The following is a 27043-nucleotide window of genomic DNA, read 5'->3' on the forward strand; positions in this document are numbered from 1 at the left end:
ATTCACACTTTAAGCAAGTGACAAAACAAGCAGTCATATTTAAAGTCACCTTGCAGTGTTGGTGGGAATTCACACCATGCGACAATTCTGCCTCAGTCCTTGCTGATAGCCACACCAACCAGTTTTTCCGCCATACAGGTAGCAAGCCTTCATCCAGACACAAGGCTCCCAGATCCAACACAGAGACCTCGCTTCTGAGCCCAGCTGCCTATTTAAGGACTGCCAGATGCTGCCAAAACCCGTTCCGGCATTTGACCTCACCTGGCTGTAAATCAGACCAGCAGCACATGCTGGGAGAATAATACCTGTTTTCCCAGACCAAACCTCACTGTGACGGTATAAAGTTTTGAAATGTGCAACACCTGGCCTTTCCTAATAAAGATTGTGGCCTTTAGACTGAGGCTAAACCACTGGCACAGGAGCCAATAGTTCCTGTTCCTGCCGTTCAGCATCGGCACTCCCCGTGGACCAGTACCAAATGATTTGAGGTGGTTGGGGACTGCTGTTGTACGGGACAAGTTACATTTTCTAAAGGAGTCATTTAATATTGCTTACAATGATGCTTCTACTGTGGACTCATTCTACCTTTTGCAGGATGGAGAATCGGTGTGTTCCTCTTAAGCTCTGCCCCAGGTGGGCCTTGATGAGAAGACCTTTACAATTGCAGCCCTCAGAGCCTTCAGAACTTTCCAGGCAGCCATAGCAACCAAACGGCTCCTGCAGTCTCATCGCAGTGGAGCCATTCTGTCAATGGGAGTCCGGCATACCTTGTAAATGACCACTCGCATGCCATGGTTACTATTGACCACAGCATCTCTGGAGTTGTGATTTTAGGCTACTTTCACACTAGCGTTTTTGCTGGATCTGGCAGGGTTCAGCAAAAACACTTCGGTTATCGATAATACAACCATCTGCATCCATTACGAACGTATCCAGTTGTATTATCTTTAACAGGACAGATCAGTCATGAACTCCATTGAAAGTCAATGGGGGACGGATCCGTTTTCTATTGTCAGGGAAAACTGATCTGTCCCCATTGACTTGCATTGTGGGTCATGACTGATTTGTCTTACTCCGCATCTCCGGTATGAGAATGGAACAGAATACATTTTTGAGCATTCCGTTCTGTTCAGTTACGTTTTTGTCCCCATTTATTCTCCTTAGGTTTTGTTCCAAAGTGTTTTTTCTGGTATGGCGGAAGAAGCCTTAGTTGTCTCCGATTAGGTGTCTGCTGTGTAAGTAGCAAGCTCACTGCTATGGCCCCTCCTGATCTCCTGAGCAGGCGCCTTTAAAAGATCTGATGTACATTATAGCAGATGTTGGGAAAGGATTAATAAAGGTTCTTGCATATGCGCTGTACCCACTACGACTACAATTGATGGTATGTCTGTATACAAAGCCACTGTCAGGAATTTTCCTAGTTAACTCAAAAGGGACTACAGTACAGTCATGCTCACATAACTTGAGGTAGTCTAATTACTATAGATAAATGAGGAAGCAATCACTTTGCCTTAGAAGCAACATGACTGAGCTTCTGAGGTGTTCATATGTTGCGAGCCAATAGCAAATGCTTTGTTCAGATAATTCAGCCTACAGCATGGATCAGCAACGTTCAGCACTCCAGCTGTGGTGAAACTATGACTCCCAGTATGCACACTTGCTTGACTGTTCTTGGAACTCAGAGAAGTGAATGTAGCTTGCTGGGACTTGTAGTTTCACAACAGCTGGAGTGCAAGAGGTTACTGACACCTGCAATACAGAAAGGCATCGTTCATGTTCAGTTGAACTCGGGCCATTTACCTCAGATCTTCTGGTCTTCCCAAGATGAGCATGTTTAACACTCAAAGAGTTGGTCTCGCCAGCAGCAGTCACCTTATCAGAGAAGTAGTCGCACATCAGGGTGCAGCATCTCAGCTGTAGTTCACCTCACAATATGTTCACAGCTATATAACAAGCGGACAGGAAATTGATACAAGTAACTGGCTATAAGGTGGGTCATGATTTACCACAGCCTGAAACCTGGTAGTGACCTCCATCCCTGGTATACGGCAGAAGTCCTACATTTACACTATATAGATGGAGATAGATATCCATCTCACTATATATTAGTCAGAAGAGAAGCTTCTCAGTAATGGTTGTGCAGGAAAATGTGTATCCAGAGGGTTATTGCTGGGAATATAGGTATTGCAGTAATGGAAGTGTAGGAAGTAGTAGTCAGTAAATGCTATCTTGTTGTTCAGTACTGTCCAGGGTTAGTAAAATGTCTGTCTTCAAAATATAGCGCCTCACTTGACTACAGTTTGTGTGGTATTGCAACTTTGCTCTCCTCACTTTAGTGAAGCTGAGCTGCAGTATTGTACACAACCCATAGACAGGTGTGGTGCTGTTTCCATACGAAGGGCTCATGCACACGAATGTGCAAATTTCAGTCCCCAATGCACAGGCACGATCCACGTGGCCTTTGCTGCTGGATGCAGACCCATTTAACGTGTTCCATCCGTACCCCAAAAAATAGAGCATGTTCTTTATTTTTATTTTTTTTCGGTGCGGGTGCACAGACCGGAATGCCCCAGCAGCAATCCGTAGGGCTTCCATGGTCTTGCTCTCCGTGTCTCTGCTCTGTATCTTCCGGATTGTGGGCTGTAATAGTCAGGCAGACATATTTTTCTAATCCTTGAGAACCCCTTTGTGGTGTTCTCCATACGTAGATGCATTGGTTTAAAAGGGACTCTGTCTCTGAAACGCCCCCAACACTAGTGTAAGGCTCTGTGTAAAGTTTGTTAAAAACTGTCTGTTTTTAACTGAATTTTTTACTGATGCCTTAACAGACTTTAAAAACGGTCCCCTTCAGTTGTATGGGGGCAGTTGGTCATTGAAAAACGGACAAGATGGAACATGTTCTGGGGGGTGTTTTAGAGCTGATAGATTCCCTTTTAATCAGCTGATAAGAGCAGAGCCAGAAGCCATGGTTGCATGACTAGGTTTGTGGATTTTGAGAACCCCTTTTAGTTTGGGGAAAGTATAGTCATACCGCGCCAGTATCTGGACAGGTGTTATAGGCCTCCTTTCTGTAAGCTTGGGCTAGGGGTGCACTATAAAGCAACTGAAGTCTTGGTACATGTAACTGGTTTCAAGAAATAACATGAATTTTTTTTATTTTTTTTTATACAGCTTTTGCTCCATCCTTGGTATCTCCTTACCAGTATGCAATGACGGGTAAGATAATGTCTCATCACTGATCTTTCTATTTATTTGTTTGTTTTATACCAACATTTTTCTTTATATATTGCTTGTTCTTGTATACATTTTTCTTGGGTTCTGTTCACATCTACGTCATGGTTTCCATCAGTGGTCACAAGAACGCCTGTAAAAGCGCAAAACGCCTGATCAGGCCACTTTACTCGATACCGGCCCCAATAGAAAGTCTGTAGTCTGCGCGGCCATTAACTATAAAGACATAATATGCAGTGCAGTCTGGAGTGAATGCATCGCAGGCTATTATAGCCAAGTGATAATGTATAGTCCAATATAGTGGATCTTCCCTGTACTTTATCACTTGGCTATAATAACCTGATGTGCATTCAGGGAGTTATTCTGGTTGAAGTCGAGAAGGAATGAAAATGAGGAAAATTAGCTTCTACCTTTGTGAGGGTTTTTTGTCTTCCTCTGGATCAACTCTCAGGATGACAGACTGAACTGGATGGATGTCGTGTTTTTTTTTTTTTTTTTTTTTTTTTTTTTTTTTTCCCCAGCCTTAAAAACTGTTACTATGCTGTAGAGTGAGGTGCGGGTGCCACCTCTGGGACCCCTATAAGTGAAGGGGCTTTTGAGAAATTTATAAAGGCTATGTACACCTTCAGGGGAAATTTGTACTCATTTTGGGCTATAAATATTTTTTTCAATTGGTCTCCATTAAAAATATTGAGACATTTGTCACAAAGGGCTCACTGTCTAACTGTGTCAATGGTACTTTCACTTTGTACCTGTCATCTAATAAACCCTATCTCTAATTTACTATGGGGTCTTAAACACTTGTTATAAGGTCAGAGAGCAGAGATACGGAGTCCATTTTACTAGCTGACAAAGCAAAGAGAAAATTCTGATACCTCTATTAGAGCATCTCAGACCTGTACAAAAAAAGGTTCCATATTTGTAATAAAGACCAATTTAAAAAATATTTTAGCTCAAAATGAGCAAGTGCAAAGATAAAAATAAAAATTACCCCCAAAGGTGTACATTACCTTTAATGCCTTATTCCTGTAGCCAGGTATGTCCTCACATTCCAAGACTTTCTTCTATCAGCACAGCTATACAAGGGCTATTTCTTTATTTCAATTTTGTGGTACATGTAGTGCATTTTCATGGCACTCACCATGCAGTATAAGTGAAATGTTAAACTTATTCTGCAGGTCAGTAAGATCAAGGTAATGCCAAATTTTATATGCTTTACTTTTGCACAATAAATATACTTATGCTTTTTTCCCCAAAAATATGATATATTGTAAGAGCAGGTATTTTGACCATGGATCACACTGTAATATCGAATATAAAAGATCCATGAGCAGTTAGGAGCATTTTCAATGTCTTTACATCACTGTATTGGCACGTGCCAAATTTCGCCATAATTGGTTCAGCTTCTTGCCACTTTGGAAAAGGGAAGGGTCGGAGCCTGTCATGGCCTGCTGTAACTTGTGCCTGAAACTGTAAGATGTTGGGAAGGAATGGGGGTTGGCCAGATCTGTAAAGGGAAGATTTCTTACCTGCTTCCTGGTGCTAACTCAAGCACCCAGTTTGGCATCGGTGATGGGATCCCTTTACGTCATGGCAAATGACTCAGAGGGTGATTAGCTGTGGCAATGTTGACACAGAGGGAGCCCAGCAGAGCATCGCCTGCCTGGAGGTGATGGAGCGTGGTGCCAGCGTCAGAAAGCAGGTAAGTAAATTTCCTTTTACAGGTGTAATTGGGGGGGGTGGCGATAGCTGAACCTCCCCCATTCTTTTTGTTATGACTCAAGTGTACACCAACCATGGGGTTTCTGAAGCATGGCACACAGGGGATTAAGACTTGCATATGGGAACACCAGTCTTGATAAATCTCCCCTAAAGTGTCCATTAAAAATGTAAAAGACCATACTTCATATTGTATGAAGGAAAGTCACATGCCATAGACCTAACAGAAGCGAGCAGGAAGAGAGACTGGAGACTGCATGCACGCACTGTGCGTCTTGCCTTCATTCTGCTGGTTGGCTGGGGTGGCCGAGTGCCTGACTCCCACCGATCTGATATTGATGACCTATCCCAAGGATATGTCCTCAATATTAAAAGCCCAGAGAACCCCTTTAAGTTAATGCGCGAGGCACTTACTGGTGTATTCTGTTTATCCATCTTGCCTCCTTTGCTAGCTTGATTCATTTTTCCATCACATTATACACGGCTTGTTTTCATGTTTACGACCACCCTACACTTCAGCAGCACTGGCCATGCTAGTACGCTATAGGAAAAAGCATCAGCCTATGGGAGCTTCTATGGTCCCGTCCTCTGGATAGATAATCAGCTTCTGATCGGCGGGGGTCCGACACCCGGGACTCCTGCACGGCCTTCTCGCAGTGTACCGCTTGCCCAGTGACGTCATGACTAGTATCAACTGGCCTGGGCGCAGCTAAGCTCCGTTCACTTGAATGGATCTTAGCCGCGTCCAGGCCAGTTGATACTAGTCGTGATGTTACTGGTCCAGCGGTAAACGGTGGATAGATCATCAGTTTAAAGAAACTGCAGAACCCCTTTAACTGTTCTGAAGTTCAATAATTCCTAATACCCTGAGACAACTACCTCCACTCGGTGACCGGACTCCAAGTACACTCAATGGAAGAGGAAGATTCACAGAGGGGAAAAGAGAAATTGAATGGATTCTGTGAAATGATTAGCCCGCTCCTTACTTAGACTATGCATCTTGTAAACTTGCATATCGATAAAAACAGTTTGTACTTCATTGGTTTCTCGCTTTGTCAGGGATGTACCAACAATGGCTTACAGATCCTTTCAAAAGCCTCCAGACTCCTGGCTTAGTTGCCCATAGCAACCAATCGGATCGCTCCAAAGGAGCTGTGAAAAGTGGTTGCTGTGGGCAGCTAAGGCGACTTTCACACTGGCGTTTTGGTTTCCGTTTGTGAGATCTGCTTCAGGGCTCTCACAAGCGGTCCAAAACTGATCAGTTTTGCCCTAATGCATTCTGAATACCTCAGTTTGCCTCCATTCCGCTTTGGAGGCGGACAGCAAAATGCTGCTTGCGCCAGTTTTCTATGTTTTGATAAATCTCCCTCATTGCATCCAATTCATAAATGGCTTCCTGATGCAAGTGTTGGTCAGATAACTAGCCCTTCATTCAGTCTCCACTAACAAATCCCCCACTTTTTTTTTTTTTTTTTTTTTTTGTTCCTTTTGGGTTCTTCTGCTCGTTACAGAAATCAACTGATGATCTTTGTAACATTATGGACTCTTTCATATGAGCGCGTCCTTTGCAGGAATCGCACTCCATGTGAGAGAGGGATCCTGTGGTCTGGACTACAGAAGCGCAGGACGTTATTGATTCTTTAGGACATTCCAGTGCCTTTTGAAAATTTTCCAGATTTTATTCCCATCCCTAGAAAAAGTGATAATAGGTGGGGCTGCTAGTTGATGGTCTATTTTTTCCCCTTTACAACAGAGGTCCTATCTTTCTCTCTAGCGGTTTTTGCTGCTTCAAATTATTTTTTTATATTCGGGTTATATACTCGTAGCCATAACTTTACATTTCCAGTGACTGAGCTCTGTGAGGGCTTATTTTTTGCAGATCAAGCTGTGGTTCTTGGTGGTACCATTATTTTTGTTTTTTTTTGGAGGCAGGATAAAGTAAAACTAGCAATTCTAATGTGTGTCTTTTATATTTTTTCTCTATAATACAGTGTGCGCTGTGCATTATAAATGACATGTCAGGGCTCCAGATGCGACTTAGAATTTACAAATGGTGACAAGACTTTTTAGTCTTGTCGCCATTTGCTACTAGACCCGCCGCCGCAGCTCTGCTGTTGAATACAGCGGCGGGGCACAGGAGATAATAGTTCTCTGCCCCGCCGCCGATGTTCTTCTCAGCAGCGCAGTGGAGGAGTCTCTCCCTCCCCCCCCCGTGCTGCTGCCGCCGCCAATAAGAGGGACGGGAGGAGGAGGAGGGGAGGGGCTGTGGCCACTGCGCCACCAATGAAGATAACTGACCTGTTAATACAAATTCATTGCAAGAACGGATCAGTCTCTCCACTTGTCATGCGGACAGACGGATCAGTCTTGTATCTTTTTTGAACTGCCCGCCGGATCACACTGCCGCAAGTGTGAAAGTAGCCTAAGAACTGAATCTGAGGTATTTTGCCTCAGAACATGGTCACAGCAGGAACAGTGGGAAGATTTAGAAAACATTAATGCTTATGAACATGTGTAGAGTTCTGGGTCTCGCTCTCCTTTCCTAAAATTCACATCCCCATCCATCCCTTGATTTAACTTGATGGATTCTCCCCCCCCCCCCCCCCCCCAAACCATACTAAATGTGTGAGGCGGCCTCATGCGCACAACCATATGTTTTGTGGTCTGCAAATCATGGATGCAGTCTGTGTGCCATCCGCATATTCTACCTTCTTGCAGAACGGACATAAGGATCGTCTGTGCGCTTTCTGCATTTATGAACTCTGTATCCATATTTTGCAGATACCATCCGTGTTTGTGTGTATGAGGCCTAATTCTGTAACTATGCAGGGCATACGGCAATGTTTTTGCAATGATGGTTTCTTGGGGTGCCATACATCTTCAATAGCTTTTCTGGCCAACCTCTAACTCTCCTACATACACAAACATGATTGACTCCGCTTCTGTGTATTCCGTGGACGTGTGGATGCAGTATATGGATGACATAACCCTCATTCACTTTACTGCTGTAAAATGTTGTGGAGTTTTCTGCATTTGCTGCTTTTTTGGGCATACCATAAAGGGGTTCCCGTAATAACAATTTATAGCAGATTATGAGGCGGACTGTAAGAGGTCTGGATGCTGGAACCCTTATGATCCCCATTTTGTGTGTGCAATACTAATCCTGCACATAGGCTGTAGAAAGAACTGCAGCACTGTATTATTGGGGTACAGCTGATCCTGTATGATAAATCATTATCGTATTTTGTAAAATACTGGAACATGCCCATATACAGCAGAGAAGGGCTCATTAGGTCTGTTTAGTAGCATTTTGAATTTAGTGCTGGCTACAAGATATTTAGGATTTAACGACTTTCTTGAATGCATAGAACAGCCCTTGAATGCAAGGCACGCACATCCATGTCTTAACAGTGCTTCCTGTTTAAGGCTACTTTCACACTAGCGTTCGGGCGGATCCGTTCAGAACGGATCCGCCCATAATAATGCAGACGGAGGCTCCGTTCAGTACGGATCCGTCTGCATTATTTTAGCAAAAAAAAGCTAAGTGTGAAAATAGCCTAGTACGGATCCGTCCAGACTTTCAATGTAAAGTCAATGGGGGACGGATCCGCTTGAAGATTGAGCCACATTGTGGCATCTTCAAACGGATCCGTCCCCATTGACTTACATTGAAAGTCTGGACGGATCCGCACGCCTCCGCACGGCCAGGCGGACACCCGAACGCTGCAAGCAGCGTTCAGCTGTCCGCCTGTCCGTGCGGAGGCGAGCGGAGCGGAGGCTGAACGCCGCCAGACTGATGCAGTCTGAGCGGATCCGCCTCCATTCAGACTGCATCAGGGCTGGACGGCTGCGTTCGGGTCCGCTCGTGAGCTCCTTCAAACGGAGCTCACGAACGGAATACCGAACGCTAGTGTGAAAGCAGCCTAATAAGGGCATAGGAATATATAGATATAGATATATATATATATATATATATATATAGTGTAAATATATCATTTTTTTTTTCTTTCTGTATTCATTAAAGGGGTTGTCCAAGTTAATAAAAAAAAAAAACATTGCCCCATGCTATTAAACGTTATAAAATCATCCTGTCAGCTCTGCTGTCCTTTCCGTTGCCATGGCTTATACAAGGCTGCAGTGGTGACATTGAGCTATACAATACATGACCACTGCAGCCAGTCATTGGACATAGTCTTGCATTATTATTTTAGTTTGACATGCTTGTTTTTCAAATTTTAGGTGTTGGAGAAAAGTATTCAACCTGGGAACCGACAAAGAGGGAGCTAGAGCTGTTACGACATAACCCCAAGAGAAGGAAAATAACCACAAACTGCACCATTGGTAAGCAGAGGAAAGCAGTCTTGGTTCCTCTGTTGCTTGCAAGCAATGACCTTTCGTGACCAGGTGTTTTAAGCCATGATGGCTGAAAAAAAAAAACACCTTTTGGAGTGCTGTGCTCTTTTATTTTTTGTAGTTTACATTTTTTGGGGTTTACACTTATTTCTGAAAATTGGGGCCTGGGGCATGGTCTTGATCTGTTCTCTTCCCATTAGGTCATGGTTATCAGTGATCTCAATGTAGTAGGCCTGCAGCTTCTCTTCATGCCACAAGCCCTTTTTGCACAGGCAATCCTTGTGATGTAAATTGACGTTGCATAGTTTCTTAGCAACTGCCTGAATACAGAAGCAACTATAGATCTTATAGATTTTATTTTCTCTGGATACCACATATGACAATAAAATACAGCAATACCAAATCAGCACAGTGTGCAGTTCATAAAGGTTTACTGCACTGGTTGTAACAGCGTGTGCAATATCAATCCAAACATGAGGCAAGCCTATATACAGTGCCTATAAGATCACCAGTAAAAACAATGTAAACTGTCAATGACCATAGCAACCAAATGGTACTCGAATATATAAACATGCCTTTCCAATGTATTCTAATACTGTACGGAGCATGTGCAGAAATGAATATTTATGCAAATTGACTTCAGATGTTTCATCCCTACTGACTTTATAAAGTGCATTTACACTAGCAGCATTTATCTCTGTTCAGGATGGCGCCAACCCCAATGCATGTTTCGGTGACCCTTTGTCAGGGTTGGTGCCATTCTGGGCAGAGACTCACATTATGGGTTATTTGTTACAGACTCTTCTATACTGCTATTGTAGATGCACTGTATAGTGTCAGCATTGACTGTTGTGATGTGGTGTTTACCCTTTGTGGTCTTATCCAGTGATGCTTTTCCCAGTCTATAAAGCAAAGCTGCTATCTCATTGAATGGTATAGAATTTAATGACTGCTGGATAAGGCTTCTTGTTGCTGCTTCTCAGTCCCTTTTCTCTACAGTAAGCAGACCTTCCCTGCTCCACCGTCTGTACAGATAATGCCAGATGTATCCTGACAAGATGGCAGGGGCATTAAAATAAACTTAAACAATAGTATTTTTCGAACCAAGTCTTCCATGTGCTGTGTGTGTATAGCACACTGACCTATTCATTTCTATGAGTCAATGCACACAAGGCCGTTGCGCGGGTTACAGAATGTCCTATTCTGGTCTCATTGTAGATAAGAATAGTCATTTCTGCTGATGGAAGTGAGAAAAATGTGGCATGGTTCGCGCATTGAAATAAGGACACAGCTGTGTGCATGAGTCCTTAAATCTGATTAACGAAACTGAAATGAAATTAATTCCTGCTAATACATCCGCTGCTGTATACTGAAAGTGTTTTTATGTCTGACAACTTTTTATCTTCATCACAGGTTTGCGAGGTTTAATAAATCTTGGGAACACATGTTTTATGAACTGTATTGTCCAGGCACTTACCCACACTCCTCTGCTACGAGACTTCTTCCTCTCTGACCGTCACAAATGTGAAATGCAAAGCCCAAACTCGTGCTTGGTTTGTGAAATGTCCACACTCTTTCAGGAGGTAGGTACATTACAGCTCAGAGTGGTTTCTGTCTGTTAGGTGTCCTGTTTTAGCATGTCCTGTCAGTCTCTTCACTGAGATTGGATCAAACAATGCTATCTAGTCGAGGGATCGATTAATCTTTGGTGCTCCAGCTGCTGTGAAAGTACAACTCCTAGCATTCATACTTAAAGTATAACTATCTGTAAAGAATAATTCAAGGTAACTGGACATACTGTAGATTTCTTGAAAACGTTTCACTCGTTCTTCCAACGAGCTTTCTCAATTCTTTGAACAGAATTGAGAAAGCTCGTTGGAAGAACGAGTGAAACGTTTTCAAGAAATCTACAGTACGTCCAGTTGCCTTGAATTATTCTTTACAGATATATACCGTGACATGGATAAATGAGAACCTTCAGACTTGACGTATAACTCTATTTTTTTGGGAGTATTGGATTGTGGTGGGTGATATCTCCTTGGTGGCCCTATTTCAACTTTTCACTATGTATTCAATTACCCCTTAATTCCACATTTTTGTTCCCTGTACCTTGTTACCTGTGCTTAAAATCAGGTTGCTATGCATGTTCCGTCTATTTGTTGAAGGACGGAGGATGCAGAAGCAGGCTGCGTGCAAGGTCAGTTTACTGACAGCCAGGGACTGTAAGTAAATGATTAAAGCCAGGTCTTCCCCAGCAGATAACAGTGCCTGGGCTGTGTGCACTTCTCCCTGTCCCTGCCCTTGGCAGACGCTCCCTCACTCAGCAGAGCTGGAGAAGGCAGAGTTGAAGCAGCGCAGAGCAGGGAAGGGAGATCTGCCATCTGCTCAGTGTATAAATGAAAGCAACATGTGGTAAGAGGACCCCTTTGTGCTGCAGGAGATTAACCCTTTAGGGGAGGGCTGTGGTTACTGACACTCTTAGGGGGCTATTGTTACTGGCTAGTGAGGGTAGGTGGGATTAGCCCCAGGGTGAGGGCAGTGGCGGCCATCTTAACTGAATAGTGAAATTGCAGTTTTATGCAGACTGGTTGCTAAGGGATGAATCTTATTAAATATGGGGTAAGTCAGTCTAATAGTAACTGATTCTGGTTATCATGTTATTAGTAACTACATATATGTACATTTAAATTGGGGTCCAAGTGTGACAGTTGTTATTGAACTGTTCTTGTAACTCCCATAGAAGTGAAAGGAGACAGGAATACACAACATTGACAGCATAGAATCCAGCAGGGTGTTCTTTTTTTTTTTGTTTTTTTTTTAAAGTTTTTTCTCTCCCCATCCCACCCTACTCTCTTCTCTTCTCTCCTTTTTTAGATTCACACCTCTCTTAATGTATTATGCTTCTGTTCACTCCGGATACCGGATGTTAAGTAGATGTCTATGCTGTTCAGTCTTTTTATTTGATTTAGTTGCTTATATATGTGTAAATACATATAATACAATTGTTGGGCTGTGTCCCTTCACTGATATTTTTGTCTGTTCAAAATGCATCAGAAAATTTAAATAAAGAATTAACAAAAAAAGTGAAAGATGGATTCTGGGAGTTGTAGTTTCAGAACAGCTGGAGTGCCGGAGGTTGCTGATCCCTGATCTAGTTCTTACTAAAGTGTATGTTTTTTTTTTTTTTTTTTTTCTCCATTTTTGTTCTACGGTTTCGGGAGTATGATCTTTGTTTGTGAATGGGCTTAATACATCCTATCTTAACTTGTACGTACTGGAATACCCCTTTATCAAGTATCCAACTGCTTGGACCCCCACCGATCATGAGAACAGGGGCTCGGCCACTTGCTTCTCCCCTAAAATGACTAGAGCAGCTGGTCGCGCATGCGTGCCGAGGTGAGTGCTGTACTTGGCTATGTCCGGAAATCCTATACAAATGAATGGAGCCGCCTGTGCACATGTGTGACCAGACACACTGATCATTTTAGGGGAGCAGCAAGGGAGCCTGAGGCCCAGTTCTTGTGATCAGTTGGGCTCCCAGCAGTAGGACCCCAAAGGATCTGATAGTTATAGGATAGGGGATAACTTTGACCTACCGGAATACCCCTTTAACCTTTCAATATAGAAATTCTGCTTAAAAATGTAATGCAGTGTATGTCATTAGCTCTGTTATTCTGATCCAGAGCTCAGTCTCCTGCATAGACATATGGTTAAATTATCCCACCCATTCCAGTTTTGTGGAGAGTCTGATAAAAGCTATGGGGAGATACCAGTGTCTTTTTTTTTTTTTTTTTTTTTTTTTACTGGGACAGACATCCCTGTTAAATATAATCTCTTTAGATGTGCTTACTGATGAGCCATTTCAATCCCACCAGTCCTCGCAGTTATTTCCTCAATCTGTTTGTTTGGATGCTTTACGTTTCTGTAACGCACAGTAATCATACACTACAATAGTTGCTAGAACGGTAACAGAAGAAAAAAATGCTGATGAGTTAGTCAGGAGGAAAGTATGATTATCTACTTGAAAAAACACATGAGAATTATGGCTTGTGATGGCACAAGTAAATTCTCTGTATGTAAGCCACAAATTGTGGGTGTCATGCAAGGAGAGTGGAATTATTGGAAGCAAAACGGTGCCGGGTCTTCTCAGAAAGCAATGCTTCTACACATTACATAGCTGTAGGAACACTAAATTATTGTGCGATGAACGCTGGCGCAGTCTTACAGCTTGGAAACCTCCCTTCTATCCTAACAAGCCAATGGCTGCAATAACAGCTGTCAAAACACGATTTTAAAGGTAGAAATTCAGTTAAAGAGAACCTGTCACTATAAAATGCAGTGCAACCTGCAGGCGGCACGTTATAGGGCAGGTTTATATGTTTTTGTGGGAGAAGATTCCGTAAAACTTGTAATTTATGCTTCAAAATCTCTGCTCTACGTGACTTCAGTTATACACAAAGCCATCTGAACAGTGATGGTTAGTATTTCCTGTAGAAGTGTGTATACAGAGATGGCTGTCAGTCATTGGCTGTACACAAGAGTGGACTTAAAGGGGTTGTCTGGGTTCAGAGCTGAACCCGGACATGCCTCCATTTTCACCTCGGCAGCCCCCCTGACTTGAGCAGTTCATGCTCCGATGCTCTTCTTTGCCCTGCTCTAAATCGTGCAGGGCAAAGGCATTTTTTGGGAGATCTGGTGACGTACTGGGCTCTCTATGGAGCTGCCAGGAAGCCCGGTGACGTCACCGGCACTGATGGGCGGGCTTTAGCACTGACCTAGCCAGTAAAATGGCTAGGGCAGTGCTAAAGCATGCCCATCACAGCCAGGGACGTCACCGGAAACTTCCGCCCAGCATTGTGTGATTGTAAACAAGAGCCTTTGCCCTGTGCTATTTAGCACAGGGCAATGTAGAGCATCGGAGCCCTTTTAGGTTTAGAAAGAGCAGAGATCTAAACGTATAAATTAGGGCTCTTTCACACTTGCGTTGTCCGTATCCGGTGTGTACTCCATTTGCCGGAATTACACGCCGGATCCGGAAAAACGCAAGTGAACTGAAAGCATTTGAAGACGGATCCGTCTTCAAAATGCGTTCAGTGTTACTATGGCAGCCAGGACGCTATTAAAGTCCTGGTTGCCATAGTAGTAGTGGAGAGCGGGGGAGCAGTATACTTACAGTCCGTGCGGCTCCCAGGGCGTTCCAGAATGACGACGGAGCGCCCCATGCGCATGGATGACGTGCTATGCGATCACGTCATCCATGCGCGTGGGACGCCCTGACGTCACTCTGGAGCGCCCCGGGAGCTGCACGGACGGTAAGTATACTGCTCCCCCGCTCCCCACTACACTTTACCATGGCTGCCAGAACTTTAGCCTCCCGGCAGCCATGGTAACCATTCAGAAAAAGCTAAACGTCGGATCCGGCAATGCGCCGAACCGACGTTTAGCTTAAGGATTAATGCCTTTCAATGGGCATTAATTCCAGATCCGGCCTTGTGGCAAGTGTCCAGGATTTTTGGCCGGAGCAAAAAGCGCAGCATACTGCGGTATTTTCTCCGGCCAAAAAACGTTCTGGTCCTGAACTGAAGACGTCCTGATGCATCCTGAACGGATTTCTCTCCATTCAGAATGCATTAGGATAAAACTGATCAGGATTCTTCCGGCATAGAGCCCCGACGACGGAACTCTATGCCGGAAGAAAAGAACACAAGTGTGAAAGAGCCCTTACAAGTTTTCTTAAAGGGGTGGTCCAAGTTATTTTTCATTGACTTATGCTCAGGATAGGTCATCAATATCAGATCTAGGTGGATCTGACACCCCTGCCGATCAGCTGGTTGCAGAGAAGGCCTGCACAGTGTCAGGCTGTTTTCTCCATTGTTTACCTGCTTGCTGTCGCAGCAGTGAGCAGGTGTAATTACACCTAAGCCGCCCCATTCGTTTCAGTGGGACTGCTCGTTCCTATTCAAGTCCCATTGAAATGAACAAGACAGCTTAGGTGTAGTTACATCTGTGCACCTCAGCTGTTGCGACAGCAAGCAGGTGAAAAATGGAGAAAGCTGCGCTGGCACGGCACCCACCTTTTCATCAACCAGCTGATTTACATGCAGCGATCTCCTTCACAGTATTGCGATTCACTCGTCCCCGTAAAGAAACGATCGGTGGTGCCTGCAAGAACAGGATCACCTGATGAACAAGCGTTTTGGTTGTTGATCTGCCCATCTAAATGTGCGGCCGATTATCGTGAACGAGTGTTCACTGATAGTTTGGACAATTATTGGTTCATCTAAATTTTACTTTTAAATATGACTACCGCTAGTAAGACCTGATGGTATCTCAGCTATAAATAGTGGTAAAAGTCCAAAGTTTGAAAGGCACACAACTATCTGAGAACATCGGATAGTTGTGTGCTCTCCAAACTTTAGACTTTTATTCCTGTGTAATTACCGGCAGAGGGTGTCGTGGAGATTGCACCACACTGTAGATTGGGTTGGCTGAGCCACTGAAATTCTATCATTATAAACAGTGATACCTTAGGTAAAGGGATTTTGTAATCTTTTATGATCTGTGGGGAACCACACCAATCATGATGATGAAGTGGCCACAGTGAGTGTAATCCAATGTTTTGGCGGTATCTGTGCAGTAAACTATAGCAAAGCCCTTTCCAAGTGAAAGGGGTCAGCCAGGTGGCTGGGATTGTCACTTTAGGAAAACTGTAGAAGTGCTAAATCAATGCTGCGGCCCTTCATCTCACCATCAGTGGGGTTTCCAGAGATTGGTCCCCCACTGTAAAAGATGGCATTTCCTTAAGATATGACCTCCTGTGAAAACTTTCTTAATTTTGCCTCAAATGAATAGTGAATACAATGGGGCAGATTTAGGCTACTTTCACACTTGCGCTTGATCGGATCCGTTCTGAACGGATCCGATCATATTAATGCACACGGAGGCTCCGTTCAGTACGGATCCGTCTGCATTAATAACTTAGAAAAATTTCAGCTGTCCGCCTGTCCGTGCGGAGGCGAGCGGAGGCTGAACGCCGCCAGACTGATGCAGTCTGAGCGGATCCGCTCCATTCAGACTGCATCAGGGCTGGATGGAGTCGTTCGCGTCCGCTCGTGAGCTCCTTCAAACGGAGCTCACGAGCGGAATTGCGAACGCAAGTGTGAAAGTAGCCTTAGTAAGCCTGTAGATGGACATGCACCAAATGTATCAAAGTGGCTCAGCTAGATAATAAATCTGGTGCATAGTTGGACATGTATCTACCTCTATACCAACTATTGGTTGGTTTACTTTGACAGAATTGTGGCGCAATTGCGGCACAAAATTTAGCGTTTTTAAGCCATGCTCCTATCTGAAAAGCCACACCCCTTTCTGGAAGAAGTGCAGATAATTTCTGTAGACCTGGATGCACCAAATTGTGCCACAGTTTACACCATAATCCAGGCGCACTCTCATAAGTAGATGTGGGCCAGGGTAGTTCTGTGTGATGTTCTCTATGGTTGCCTGTCCTCTCTAGTCAACATTACCAAACGCTATTAACCATTATGTGAACTTACAGGCCTGTTTTGCACCATTTTTGTCTAAATAATATTTTGGAAAGACTATGTACCTTCTATGACTGTGGTTAGCTAGCAGCAACGCTGCAGCCTGATCATGCATGAGCTGTCATGTTCCTAAATGTGCCTTCTCGTATACTGGTAACGCCTTGCTCACACGTCAGTTATTTGATCAGTTATTGTGAGCCAAAACCAGGAGTGGAGGTGTAATGAAAAGATCTGCTCCTGTGTGTTTTTGACCCACATCTGGTTTTTGCTCACAATAATTGATGGAAATAACTGACGTGTGCACAAGGCCTAAGGTGTAAAGCTACACCATTGTTGTACTCAATGTATAGTGTTTTTGCTGATGCGTGTCACAAATGTAACCTGAAATGCTTGTACAGTGATTGTCATTGAGAAGAGATGAAATGTACACCACACTGGCATCACTACTCTAGTAGTCTAGATTCACATCTGCAGTGGAGGATCCAGCAGGAACCTCTGTTGCGAATTGCCCAAATACCACTACATGCAGCAGTATTTTGTTGAGCAGAATGTCGGCATGCAGGCTGGACTCCATTATGGTCAGTGGGATCCAGTGGTGTCCAACATATGCCGACCAGATCTGTTGATTCCTGATTTCTTTTACTTTGCTGGAACTAGAATTTTGCCACTGATGTCAACCTAGCTTTATATGCACTTCTAGCCCACAAGTATAATTTGTGTATTCTGAGATGATTGCAGTAATGACCTGGATGACTTGAATGTTTGAGGCTTTGGTCTGCATTATGGTGTTGTAACACATCCTTCACCACTAGATGGAGGTAATGTAACTTGGTAGTCTTATTGTGTGCACAAGCTCGCACATTTTATACAGGCGTTATGTGGGTTTCCTTGTCTGTAGAGCGTGTGTTCAGTTCTGTATGTAAGAATGTTCCCTAACTTGATCTACAGTGATTTCTTTTCTTTTCTCCTCATTAGTTTTACTCTGGGCACCGTTCTCCACACATTCCCTATAGGCTACTGCACCTAGTATGGACACATGCACGGCATTTAGCAGGGTACGAGCAACAGGATGCACATGAATTTCTAATTGCTGCATTAGATGTACTGCACAGACACTGCAAAGGTAAGCTTGTACACCTCAAATGTGTCCGGTTCATTTCGAAGACCTCTTTCACATGAACGCTACGGATTGCATCAGGATGCGTTCAGTGACACATTCTCGCCCTTTCGCAAGTTCAGTCTTGTCTGCAATTGCGTTCAATTTTAGTTTTTTTCTGTGTAGATGCAGTCAGTTTTGATATGTTTTTCACCCAAAAAATCTAGCATCCGTCAGTGAAAAATGCATTGCACCTGGATACAATCTTCTTTTTTTCACTGAAGCCCAATCACTTCTATGGGGCCAGGGCGGCGTGAAAAACGCAGAATATAGAACATGCTGCGATTCTCACACAACACAGAAATGATGCGTGAACTTCATGCATTGCACCCACACAGAAAACTAACTTGTGTGAAAGAGGCCTAAGTGATCATGCTCCTGACCTGTTGATCATTATGGTGTGTGTGGCTGGATCACTACAGGCTTCATGTTTAGCTAGTTAGGCTACTTTCACATCCACAGCTTGGATTCCGCAAGAACAGCCTGCCAGAATTCTCCAGAAACTGCACAGCCGGATGCAACCGGAATGCCCTCCAACACTATTAACTGTAATGGGTTGCAGCGGTGTTCCATCCACAATGCAGGGAAATATGCCAAAAATCGTCTGGACAAAGCTCTTTGCTTTATGCCCAGCACTCTCTGCCAGAACTGGCAGCCAGACAACAGTGCCACAGATGTGAAAGTTGGGGTACTTTCACACTTGCGTTAGTTCTCCGGTATTGAGTTCCGCCCTAGGGGCTCACTACCAGAAAAAAAACTGTTCAGTTTTATCCTAATGCATTCTGAATGGAGAGCAAATCCATTCAGCATGCATCAGGATATCTTCAGTTCAGTCACTCTTGCGGTATTTGGCCGGAGAAAATACCGCAGCATGCGGAACACTTGGTGGAATTCCGGATCCGACATTATTTTCCATTTAAATGCATTAATGCCGGATCCGGCACCAAGTGTTCTGGCAAAACTAACCCAGTTTTCTGGTCTGCGCATGCGCAGATCTTTAACCCGTAGGATTCCAGCACCGTAGCTGTACGGCGCTATGAACCGGGTTTAAAATACCAGCGCCGTAGAGCTACGGCGCAGTGTTCACCCGGTCTTTGAGCGAAATCGCCCAATGACCGGGTGATGATGGCTGCTCAGGACAGCAGGCAGCCATCTTCCCAAGGGTCAGAGGGAGGTTTTTGTGCACCCCTGCAACATGGATCACTGCGATTGGCCAGTCTGCAGAAATCACCCAATCGCAGCCCCGGATGATTTTTCGTTCATCCAGGAAGCTGCAGGGGGGTGGAACACGGTTTGTACAGGGGTGACTGGTGCTGAACTGGTCAGCGTTTGTTTCCCCTGGGTCAAGCAGGGGACATCAGTCTTTGGCTGCCAGCTCTGCTATTGGCTGGAAATAAAAACATCCGGAACTGCTGCAGTGGTTAAATTCTCCCCCCTCCATTTGCATAAGTTCCAGATCCCCAAACCACCCTCCATCCCTGTCCCTGACGTCACTTGGTCCCTGCATGTTTTTTTTTTTTTTTTTTTTTGCGTGTGAGCTGTGACCGCCAAGTGCTGTTCAGTACATACATGTCTGATCAGCACCGGGGATCATTTTTTGCGTTTATTTTTCTTCCCACATCTGTATTTTATTTTTTTAGTAACTTTTTTTTTCTGAACCCCAAAAAAAGTGTAGTTAAGGGTTTATATAAATATATAGAGAGCTCTATATTTCTATAACTGATAACTAGTGTGCTCATTTATATCAGCAGTGTTTTTTTTTTTCCTCCTTTTCTCCTTCCTTTTTTTTTTTCCTCCTTTTCTCCCTTTTTTTTTTTCCTCCTACATTTAATCTCCAATTTATTACAAGGCCCTTCACGTGTGAAAGCACCTTATACACACCCCACTCTAAATAAAGTTGTACATATTTCACACGTTACACCCCAATAAAATAAAAATGACCCGTCCATCTGAACGAGTTTACTGGGCTGAAGAGGAAGAGGCATACGCATATCTTGCCTCTGATACGGAGTCGGTCAGTGAGGGAGAAGGATACCACTTTCCTCTACTCCTCTACCCCCTCATCATCATCCTGTGATAAGGAAACCGCTAGAAGGCGCCCCAGGGTAGCAGTGGAGACAGCCATCCTGAGTGACACCAAATGGACCCCACCCCCTGAGGATTATAAGCTCCAAATTCTTGAGTTTGTGGGCAACTCAGGAATTCAGACTGTTTGGGCTTCACAAATTTTATTTTTTAAAGGGAACCTTTCACTGGAATTTTGTGTATAGAGCTGAGGACATGGCTGCTAACACATCCACAATACCCAGTCCCCATAGCTCTGTGTGTTTTTGTGTAAAAAAAAAACTGATTTGATGCATATTAACCTGATATAAGCCCTGTCCCTGAGATTAGTCAGGGACAGGACTTCTCTCAGGTTAATTTGCATATGTATCAAATCATTTTTTTTATTTTTTAACACAATTAAAGCACACAGAGCTATGGGGACTGGGTATTGCGGATGTGCTAGCGGTCATCTAGCAACCCATGACCTCAGCTCTATACACAAAATCCCATTATAAAATAATATAAATTTGGTGGTAACTCAAACAAATTTATACGAACAGCAATTTATTTCCCAGAACCCCACAACACCATACTCTAAACCCCAAGGTTGGCCCCCAGTAAATTCTGCAGAGATGACCTTTTGGGGGCTCTTGCTCAATATGGGCTTAAAAATAAAGAAAATAAAATCAGTATTGGAGTGCGCATGTCTTGTACCACACTCCAATTTACAGTAATATCATGGCCCGTAATAGATTCCAAGCAATACTGAAATTTTTACATTACAACAATAATGCACAGTGCCCACCCCAAAATGACCCTGCATTTGACAGTCTATTCAAAATTAGGCCCATCATTGACCACCTCAACGTAAAGTTCTCAGAAGTGTGCACCCCAGAACAAAATGGCTGCATAGACTAAGCCTTATTACTTTTCAAAGGGAGTGTAAGATTCTGCCAGTACGTGCCCAGCAAGCAGGCAAGGTGTGGCATAGAATGTATAAAGTCTGTGAGAGTAGCTCTGGGTACACTCAGAGTCCTACCTAGATCCCTGGTAGGGCAACCACTAAGAAAAGGAGACAGCCATGCTCTCCTCAATCGGAACACATTGGCGGTTAAGTACAAGAACAAGGGGGATGTCCTTTTACTGACCACCATTCACAGTAACACCAGCTCCCCTACCGCTTTATGAGGTACCACAACCACTGTCCGCAAGCCAGACTGCATCCTGGACAACAATAAACACGTTGGGGGGTTTGATCTTTTAGATCAAGTTCTGAAGCCCTACAATGCCACACGAAAATCAAGTGTGGTACAAAAAGCTGGCTGTACACATTGTACAGATAGCGCTGTACAATGCATTCATGCTATTTTAGATCTAGAGGCCATCCAAGAACATTCCTATAATTTCAAGAGGTGGTGATAAAAGCCCTAATTTTTTTTCAAACCAAGCAATGGAGGGTCCCAGTACTTCTGCAAGTTACCCTGCCCGGATTGTACCAGGGGAAACATTTCCCTGGTGAAGTCTCCCAAACAGCGAGAAAGGGAAGGACCCAAAAAAGATGTAGGGTGTGTTCCAAAAGGGGATTGCGAAACCTGCCCTAAAAAATCTGGCCTGTACATCAAGGGTTGTTTCTGAATCTATCACTCATCCATGGAATAATTTCATCCTTGATGTACCCTGTAATTTTTCCACCTTATAACTGATTTTGTCCACAGAGCCTACATATCCACTTTTCACCAACCACTACATATTAATTTCTGTAATACACCTGTTTGGTCAAAGGTGCCCTTTCCACCACTTAAAATGTTTGAACGGGGGTGCTTTTTACAAAATGGGGTCACTTCTTGGGGTTTTATATTTCTGGGGCTCTCGGGTATTTATTTACATGTGACATGGCACCTCAAATCCATGTCTGTTTATTCAAGCCTGCAAAATCCATATTTTGAACTTTGGCAGGCTACAAGCACATATGGGGTGTTGCCGTATTAAGGGGGAAATGGGTAACAAAATGTGGGTTGCATTTTGTCCCGTTGCCCCTTGTGAAAGTTATAAATGTGGGTGTAAAGCAACTTTTTCTGGAAAATAGTAATTTTTCATTTTCACAGCCAGGTATTTCCTAATTCTGTGAAACGCCCGATGGGTCAGTGCTCACTACACACCTTGAAATACTCCTTGAGGGGTCTAGTTTCCGGAATGGGGTCACTTTTTGGGGGTCTACACTGTAGCGGTACCTCAGGGTGTCTTCAAATACAAAATGGCGCCTAAAAACCATTATAGCAAAATCTGCCTCCAAAATCCATATGGCTCTGCTTTCCTTATGAACACTGGCACATGCCCATAGAGCAGTTTACCGCCATATTTGGGGTATTTCTATAAACTGCAGAATCGGTGTAATGCATATTGAGGTTTATTTTGCTGTTAACGCTGTTTTGCAAGAAAAAAATTGATTCTACCAAAAAAGTGAAAATCTACCCAAAAAGTGACATTTTGAAATTTTAATCTCCATTTTCATTTCATTCTTGTGCACATCAAGGGTTAACAGTTTGTAACATCAGTTTTGAATAATTTGAGTGGTGTAGTTTCTAAAATAAGGTCAATTATGGGGGTTTCCATTACATAAGCCCATCAAAATCACTTTATAACTGAATTGGTGCTTGAAAAATGGTTTTTGAAATTTTAGTGAGAATTTGAAAAATCGTCCTAAAAAAATGACATTTACAAAATGATGCCAATGTGAAATAGACATATGGGGAATGTTGATTGATAACTATTTTATGAGGTATTGCTATCTGTTTCAAAAGTAATGAAATTCAAATTTAGAAAATTGTGAATTTTTCAATTTTTTTTGTAAATTAAGGATTTTTTTCATAAATAAAGGTGTAATATATTGAATCAAATTTATGACTGTCATGAAGTGCAATGTGTCACAAAAAAACTGTCTCAGAACGGCCTGGATTAGTAAATGCGTTCCAAAGTTATTAGCACATAAAGTGAAGCATGTCAGATTTGCAAAAATCTGCCTGGGATTTAAGGTGAAAAGTGGCTTGGTACTGAAAGGGTTAAAAATGCAATAAAATAAATAAATGAGACGGATCAGTCTACAAATGCTATCCATTTGCACACTGATTTCAGTATCCGGCCGGCAGTTTCGGGGATGGGTTATCCCCTTTTGCGCAGACAAGGGCAGCTAGGTACTTGAGACTAAATTTCAAGAGTATCTCAGCTGGCCTCCTGTCATCAAAAAAACAACCACCTGGAACCCTTCCGAAAAACCCAATGGAAAGTAAATATTTGAAGTAGTAGACATTTCCTGTGTATTTTTGTTGTTTGTCTATCCCCTGGGTGTGTAGGATTAATCAAAACTAATTTACATGTTATACATAGAGTGGTGTAATTTATTTATTTTTTATTTTTTTAACCAGGTGATGACAATGGTAAAAAGGCCAATAATCCGAACCACTGTAACTGCATTATAGACCAAATTTTCACAGGAGGCCTCCAGTCTGATGTGACATGTCAAGTGTGCCAGTGAGTGAATGCTTCAGTTTGGTCTGCCTGAGAACACCGTTCAGTCACAGTGAATATAGGCGTTTGACGCCTTCACTGTCGTTAAGTCACCCATTTTGTGATGAACTAATCAAATACCACAACATTTGAAGACCTCTTGTCTTGGGCTCATTGCTTTGCTCAATTACATTTACAAACCTAAATTATATGACTTTCCAGGGCTGTAGAGAGTTGCTTACAGTCTCATTGGCATTTCCTATGTAAGAGAGATTAAACGATTTCTAATTAACCCCTTAGTGACCACCTTTATGCCTTTTTACGGCAGTCACTAAGGGGCCTTAGGCTCTCAATGGTGCCCGCCGCATGTAAAGTACTGACGGAGGGAGCAAACTCTGTCTCCCATCAGCACCCCGCAAATGCCTTGAGTGATTTCCAGCAGGCTGTGCCTCTCTGGCGCAGCATGCTGGTCAATGTCAGAATAGCATTGCCATTAAAATGCAATGCACTATAGGGATAGTGCATTGCATTTTAAAAGCAATCAAAAAGTGGTCTGTTATAGTCCCTTTGTGGGACTATTAAGTGGTTAAAAAAAATTATATAGAAAAAATCCCATTAAAAAAATGACTTTTTTTTTTTTTTTTTTTTTCATTGGAAATGTGCTTTTCAATGAAAAAAATTAGCAAAAAAAAAATCTTCCCCATATGTTTGGTATCGCAGTGTCCATAAAGACCTGGACTACATAAATATCACGTAAATTATCCACTACGGTGGACACCACCGTAAAAAAAGTTAAAATAAAAAAAAAAGCCAGAATTGCTCATTTATTCTTAGTTGCCACCAAAAAAACATAAGCAATCAAAAAGCGACATTTACTCCAAAATGTTACCAATGAAAAAAAAACAACTCGTCCCCCCAAAATCAAGCCGTCTCACAACTCCATATAAAGAAAAAAATGTTATGTACCCCAAAATGGCGCCATTAAAAACTACAATAAATAAAGTTATAGCATTTGGAACACAAGAAGAAAAAAAACGCTTGGTCAGTAAGGCCCAAAATGGGCTGGTCACTAAGGGGTTAAAAGTTGTTGCAAAACAGGATTTACATTTAATTTTTTAGACTCTTTGGGGCAGATTTATGTTGCCCGTAGTAATCTATAGCTTTCATTTTTGGAGTGCAGAATCCAGAATGAGAGCTGTATTGTGATTGGTTGCTATGGAAAACGTTCAGTTTCTCGTATAGGATAGTTTCATAAATCTGCCTCTTACGGTACTTTCACACTAGTGTTGGAGGAATCCGGCAGGCAGTTCTGTTGATGGAACTGCCTGCCGAATCTGGAAATCGGTGTGTAAACGGATACCATTTGTTTCTGGATCCATTTGACAAATGCATTGAAATACTGGATCCATCGCTCTAGTGTCATCTGGAAAAACCGATCCGGTATTTTATTTTATTTTTCACATTTTTATAGGTCTGCAAATCTGCAGCCTGGAAAACCTGATCTGTTTTCCTGGAACACTTGGTACCGGATCTGACATTAATACATTTCAATGGAAAATAATGCTGGATCCGGCATTCCGGCAAGTGTTTTCTCCGGCCAAATACAGCAAAAGTGACTGAACTGAAGACATCCTGATGCATACTGAACGGAATGCTTTCCATTCAAAATGCATTAGTATAAAACTGAAGCGTTTTTTTTTTTTTTCCCGGTATTGAGCCCCCATCCCATGACTGAACTCAATACCGGAAAACTTTAACGCTAGTGTGAAAGTACCCTTACCCTAAGTTCAGACCTGAGTGTTTTACAGCGCGTTCCTACGCGCTGTAAAACGCTCAACACGGAGAAACCAATGCTTCCCTATGGGAATGGTTCTCACCTGGGCGTTTTACAGCGCGTACGATCGCGCTGTAAAACGCCCGACGCTTAAACAAGTACTTGAGCTTCTTTGGGACGTTTTGACGCGCGTTTGTGGCCATAGGACACTGCAGTCAATGACACAGACGCGCGTCAAACGCGCGTTTACTATTACAAAAACGCGCGTTTGGGAAACGCTCAGGTGTGAAAGCAGGGTCAGTGTTTAGTCCTAGAACTGCATCAAAAGCTTCATAGTTCCCATTCTGGTTTAGAAAAACTGCCCTTGATATATACGTATTACTACTTTTATACTTTTTATATACTGCAAGTAATTGTATGTTAATGTTCTTTCCTTTCAGTGGTGTTTCCACAACGATAGATCCGTTTTGGGACATCAGCCTGGATTTGCCTGGTTCTTCAAGCCCTTTTTGGCCTTTGAGTCCAGGAAGTGATAGTGGTGTTGTGAATGGGGAAAGTCATGCGTCTGGAACGACAACACTAACAGATTGTCTGAGAAGGTAACGCTTGTTCACTGTGACAATGGGGCTAATATTTGAGTGAATACGTTCACATAATGTGTCTCAGCTAAACTTTCATCCCTTTCTCTATACTGTGTGTGAGAAAGGGATGTGGATATTCTGCAGATACTGTTTATTTCAGATCCCTAAGAGGTTTAAGAAGTTGAAATGTTTCAGTAGCTTTAACCTTCGCTACCAGCACCGTGCATGTATGGTGCTGTAGCTATGGGCAAATATGGTGCTCTCTCGCGCATGCTGCACGCGTCAGGCTGGTAATTAAAGCCTTTAGATGCCGTGATCAAGTGAGATCACGGCATCTAAAGGGGAAAAACCTGGAAGCTCGCTCTTCTGGGATTCTTACTGGTATCCTCTGTGGCCAATGAGGATGCTGGTAATTGATTAAAATGTGCTGGGTCTCGCAGAAAAAAAACAGGACATTTAAGCTACTATTTTGGCCAATGAACAATTCTGAGCAATAACTGGATGGAAAAAAATCCATGATTGTTCTGAATAAAAATGTGGTGGTTTAAAAAAAAGTTTTTAAAATTGTTACATTATTTACATAAAACGTATTATTTATTATTATTATTACGCCATTCATTCCATAGCGCTGTACATATGATAAGGAGTGCACATACATAATACAGACAATTGCACTAATCATAAACAAGACTAGTTACAACTGGTGCAAAAGAGGGCCCTGCCCGTGAGGGCTTACAATATACATGGTATGGGAGAAGGACACAGTAGGTGCGGGTGAAGTTGGTCATGGCGGTATAGAGGCAGCAGGGTCACTGGTTGTAGGCTTGTCTGAAGAAGTGGGTTTTCAGGTTTCTTTTGAAGGATTCCACTGTAGGTGAGAGTCTGATATGTTGGGGTAGCGAGTTCCAGAGTATGGGGGATGCACGTGAGAAATCTTGGAGTAGATTGTGGGAAGAGGCAATGATAGGAGAGAAGGAGGTCTTGTGAGGATCGGAGAGTGCGTGTGGGGGTGTATCGGGGAAGTAGCTCAGAGATGTAGGGAGGGGACAGGTTATGGACGGCCTTGTATGTGTTAGTACTTTGAAGTGGATTCGTTGGGCATAGGTCAGTTTTGCCACAAATGGAACACTGTGGGAAC

The 27043-nt window shown here is 43.1% G+C and overlaps 1 protein-coding gene across 3 annotated transcripts in view; it reads left to right on the forward strand.

Moving 5' to 3' along the window:
- USP22 (ubiquitin specific peptidase 22) overlaps positions 1 to 27043 on the forward strand; it is a 73236-nt gene that overhangs the window by 26121 nt on the left and 20072 nt on the right. For all 3 annotated transcript variants that reach the window (XM_044304192.1, XM_044304191.1, XM_044304190.1), the window contains exons 5-10: positions 3172 to 3216; positions 9190 to 9291; positions 10717 to 10886; positions 17820 to 17967; positions 23469 to 23574; positions 25765 to 25923. In XM_044304192.1, coding sequence (XP_044160127.1) covers positions 3172 to 3216; positions 9190 to 9291; positions 10717 to 10886; positions 17820 to 17967; positions 23469 to 23574; positions 25765 to 25923 — 730 coding nt within the window. The remainder of the gene's footprint in view (positions 1 to 3171; positions 3217 to 9189; positions 9292 to 10716; positions 10887 to 17819; positions 17968 to 23468; positions 23575 to 25764; positions 25924 to 27043) is intronic.

This window comes from Bufo gargarizans, chromosome 8, assembly GCF_014858855.1.
Source record: "Bufo gargarizans isolate SCDJY-AF-19 chromosome 8, ASM1485885v1, whole genome shotgun sequence".
NCBI classification, from domain to species: Eukaryota; Metazoa; Chordata; class Amphibia; order Anura; family Bufonidae; genus Bufo; species Bufo gargarizans.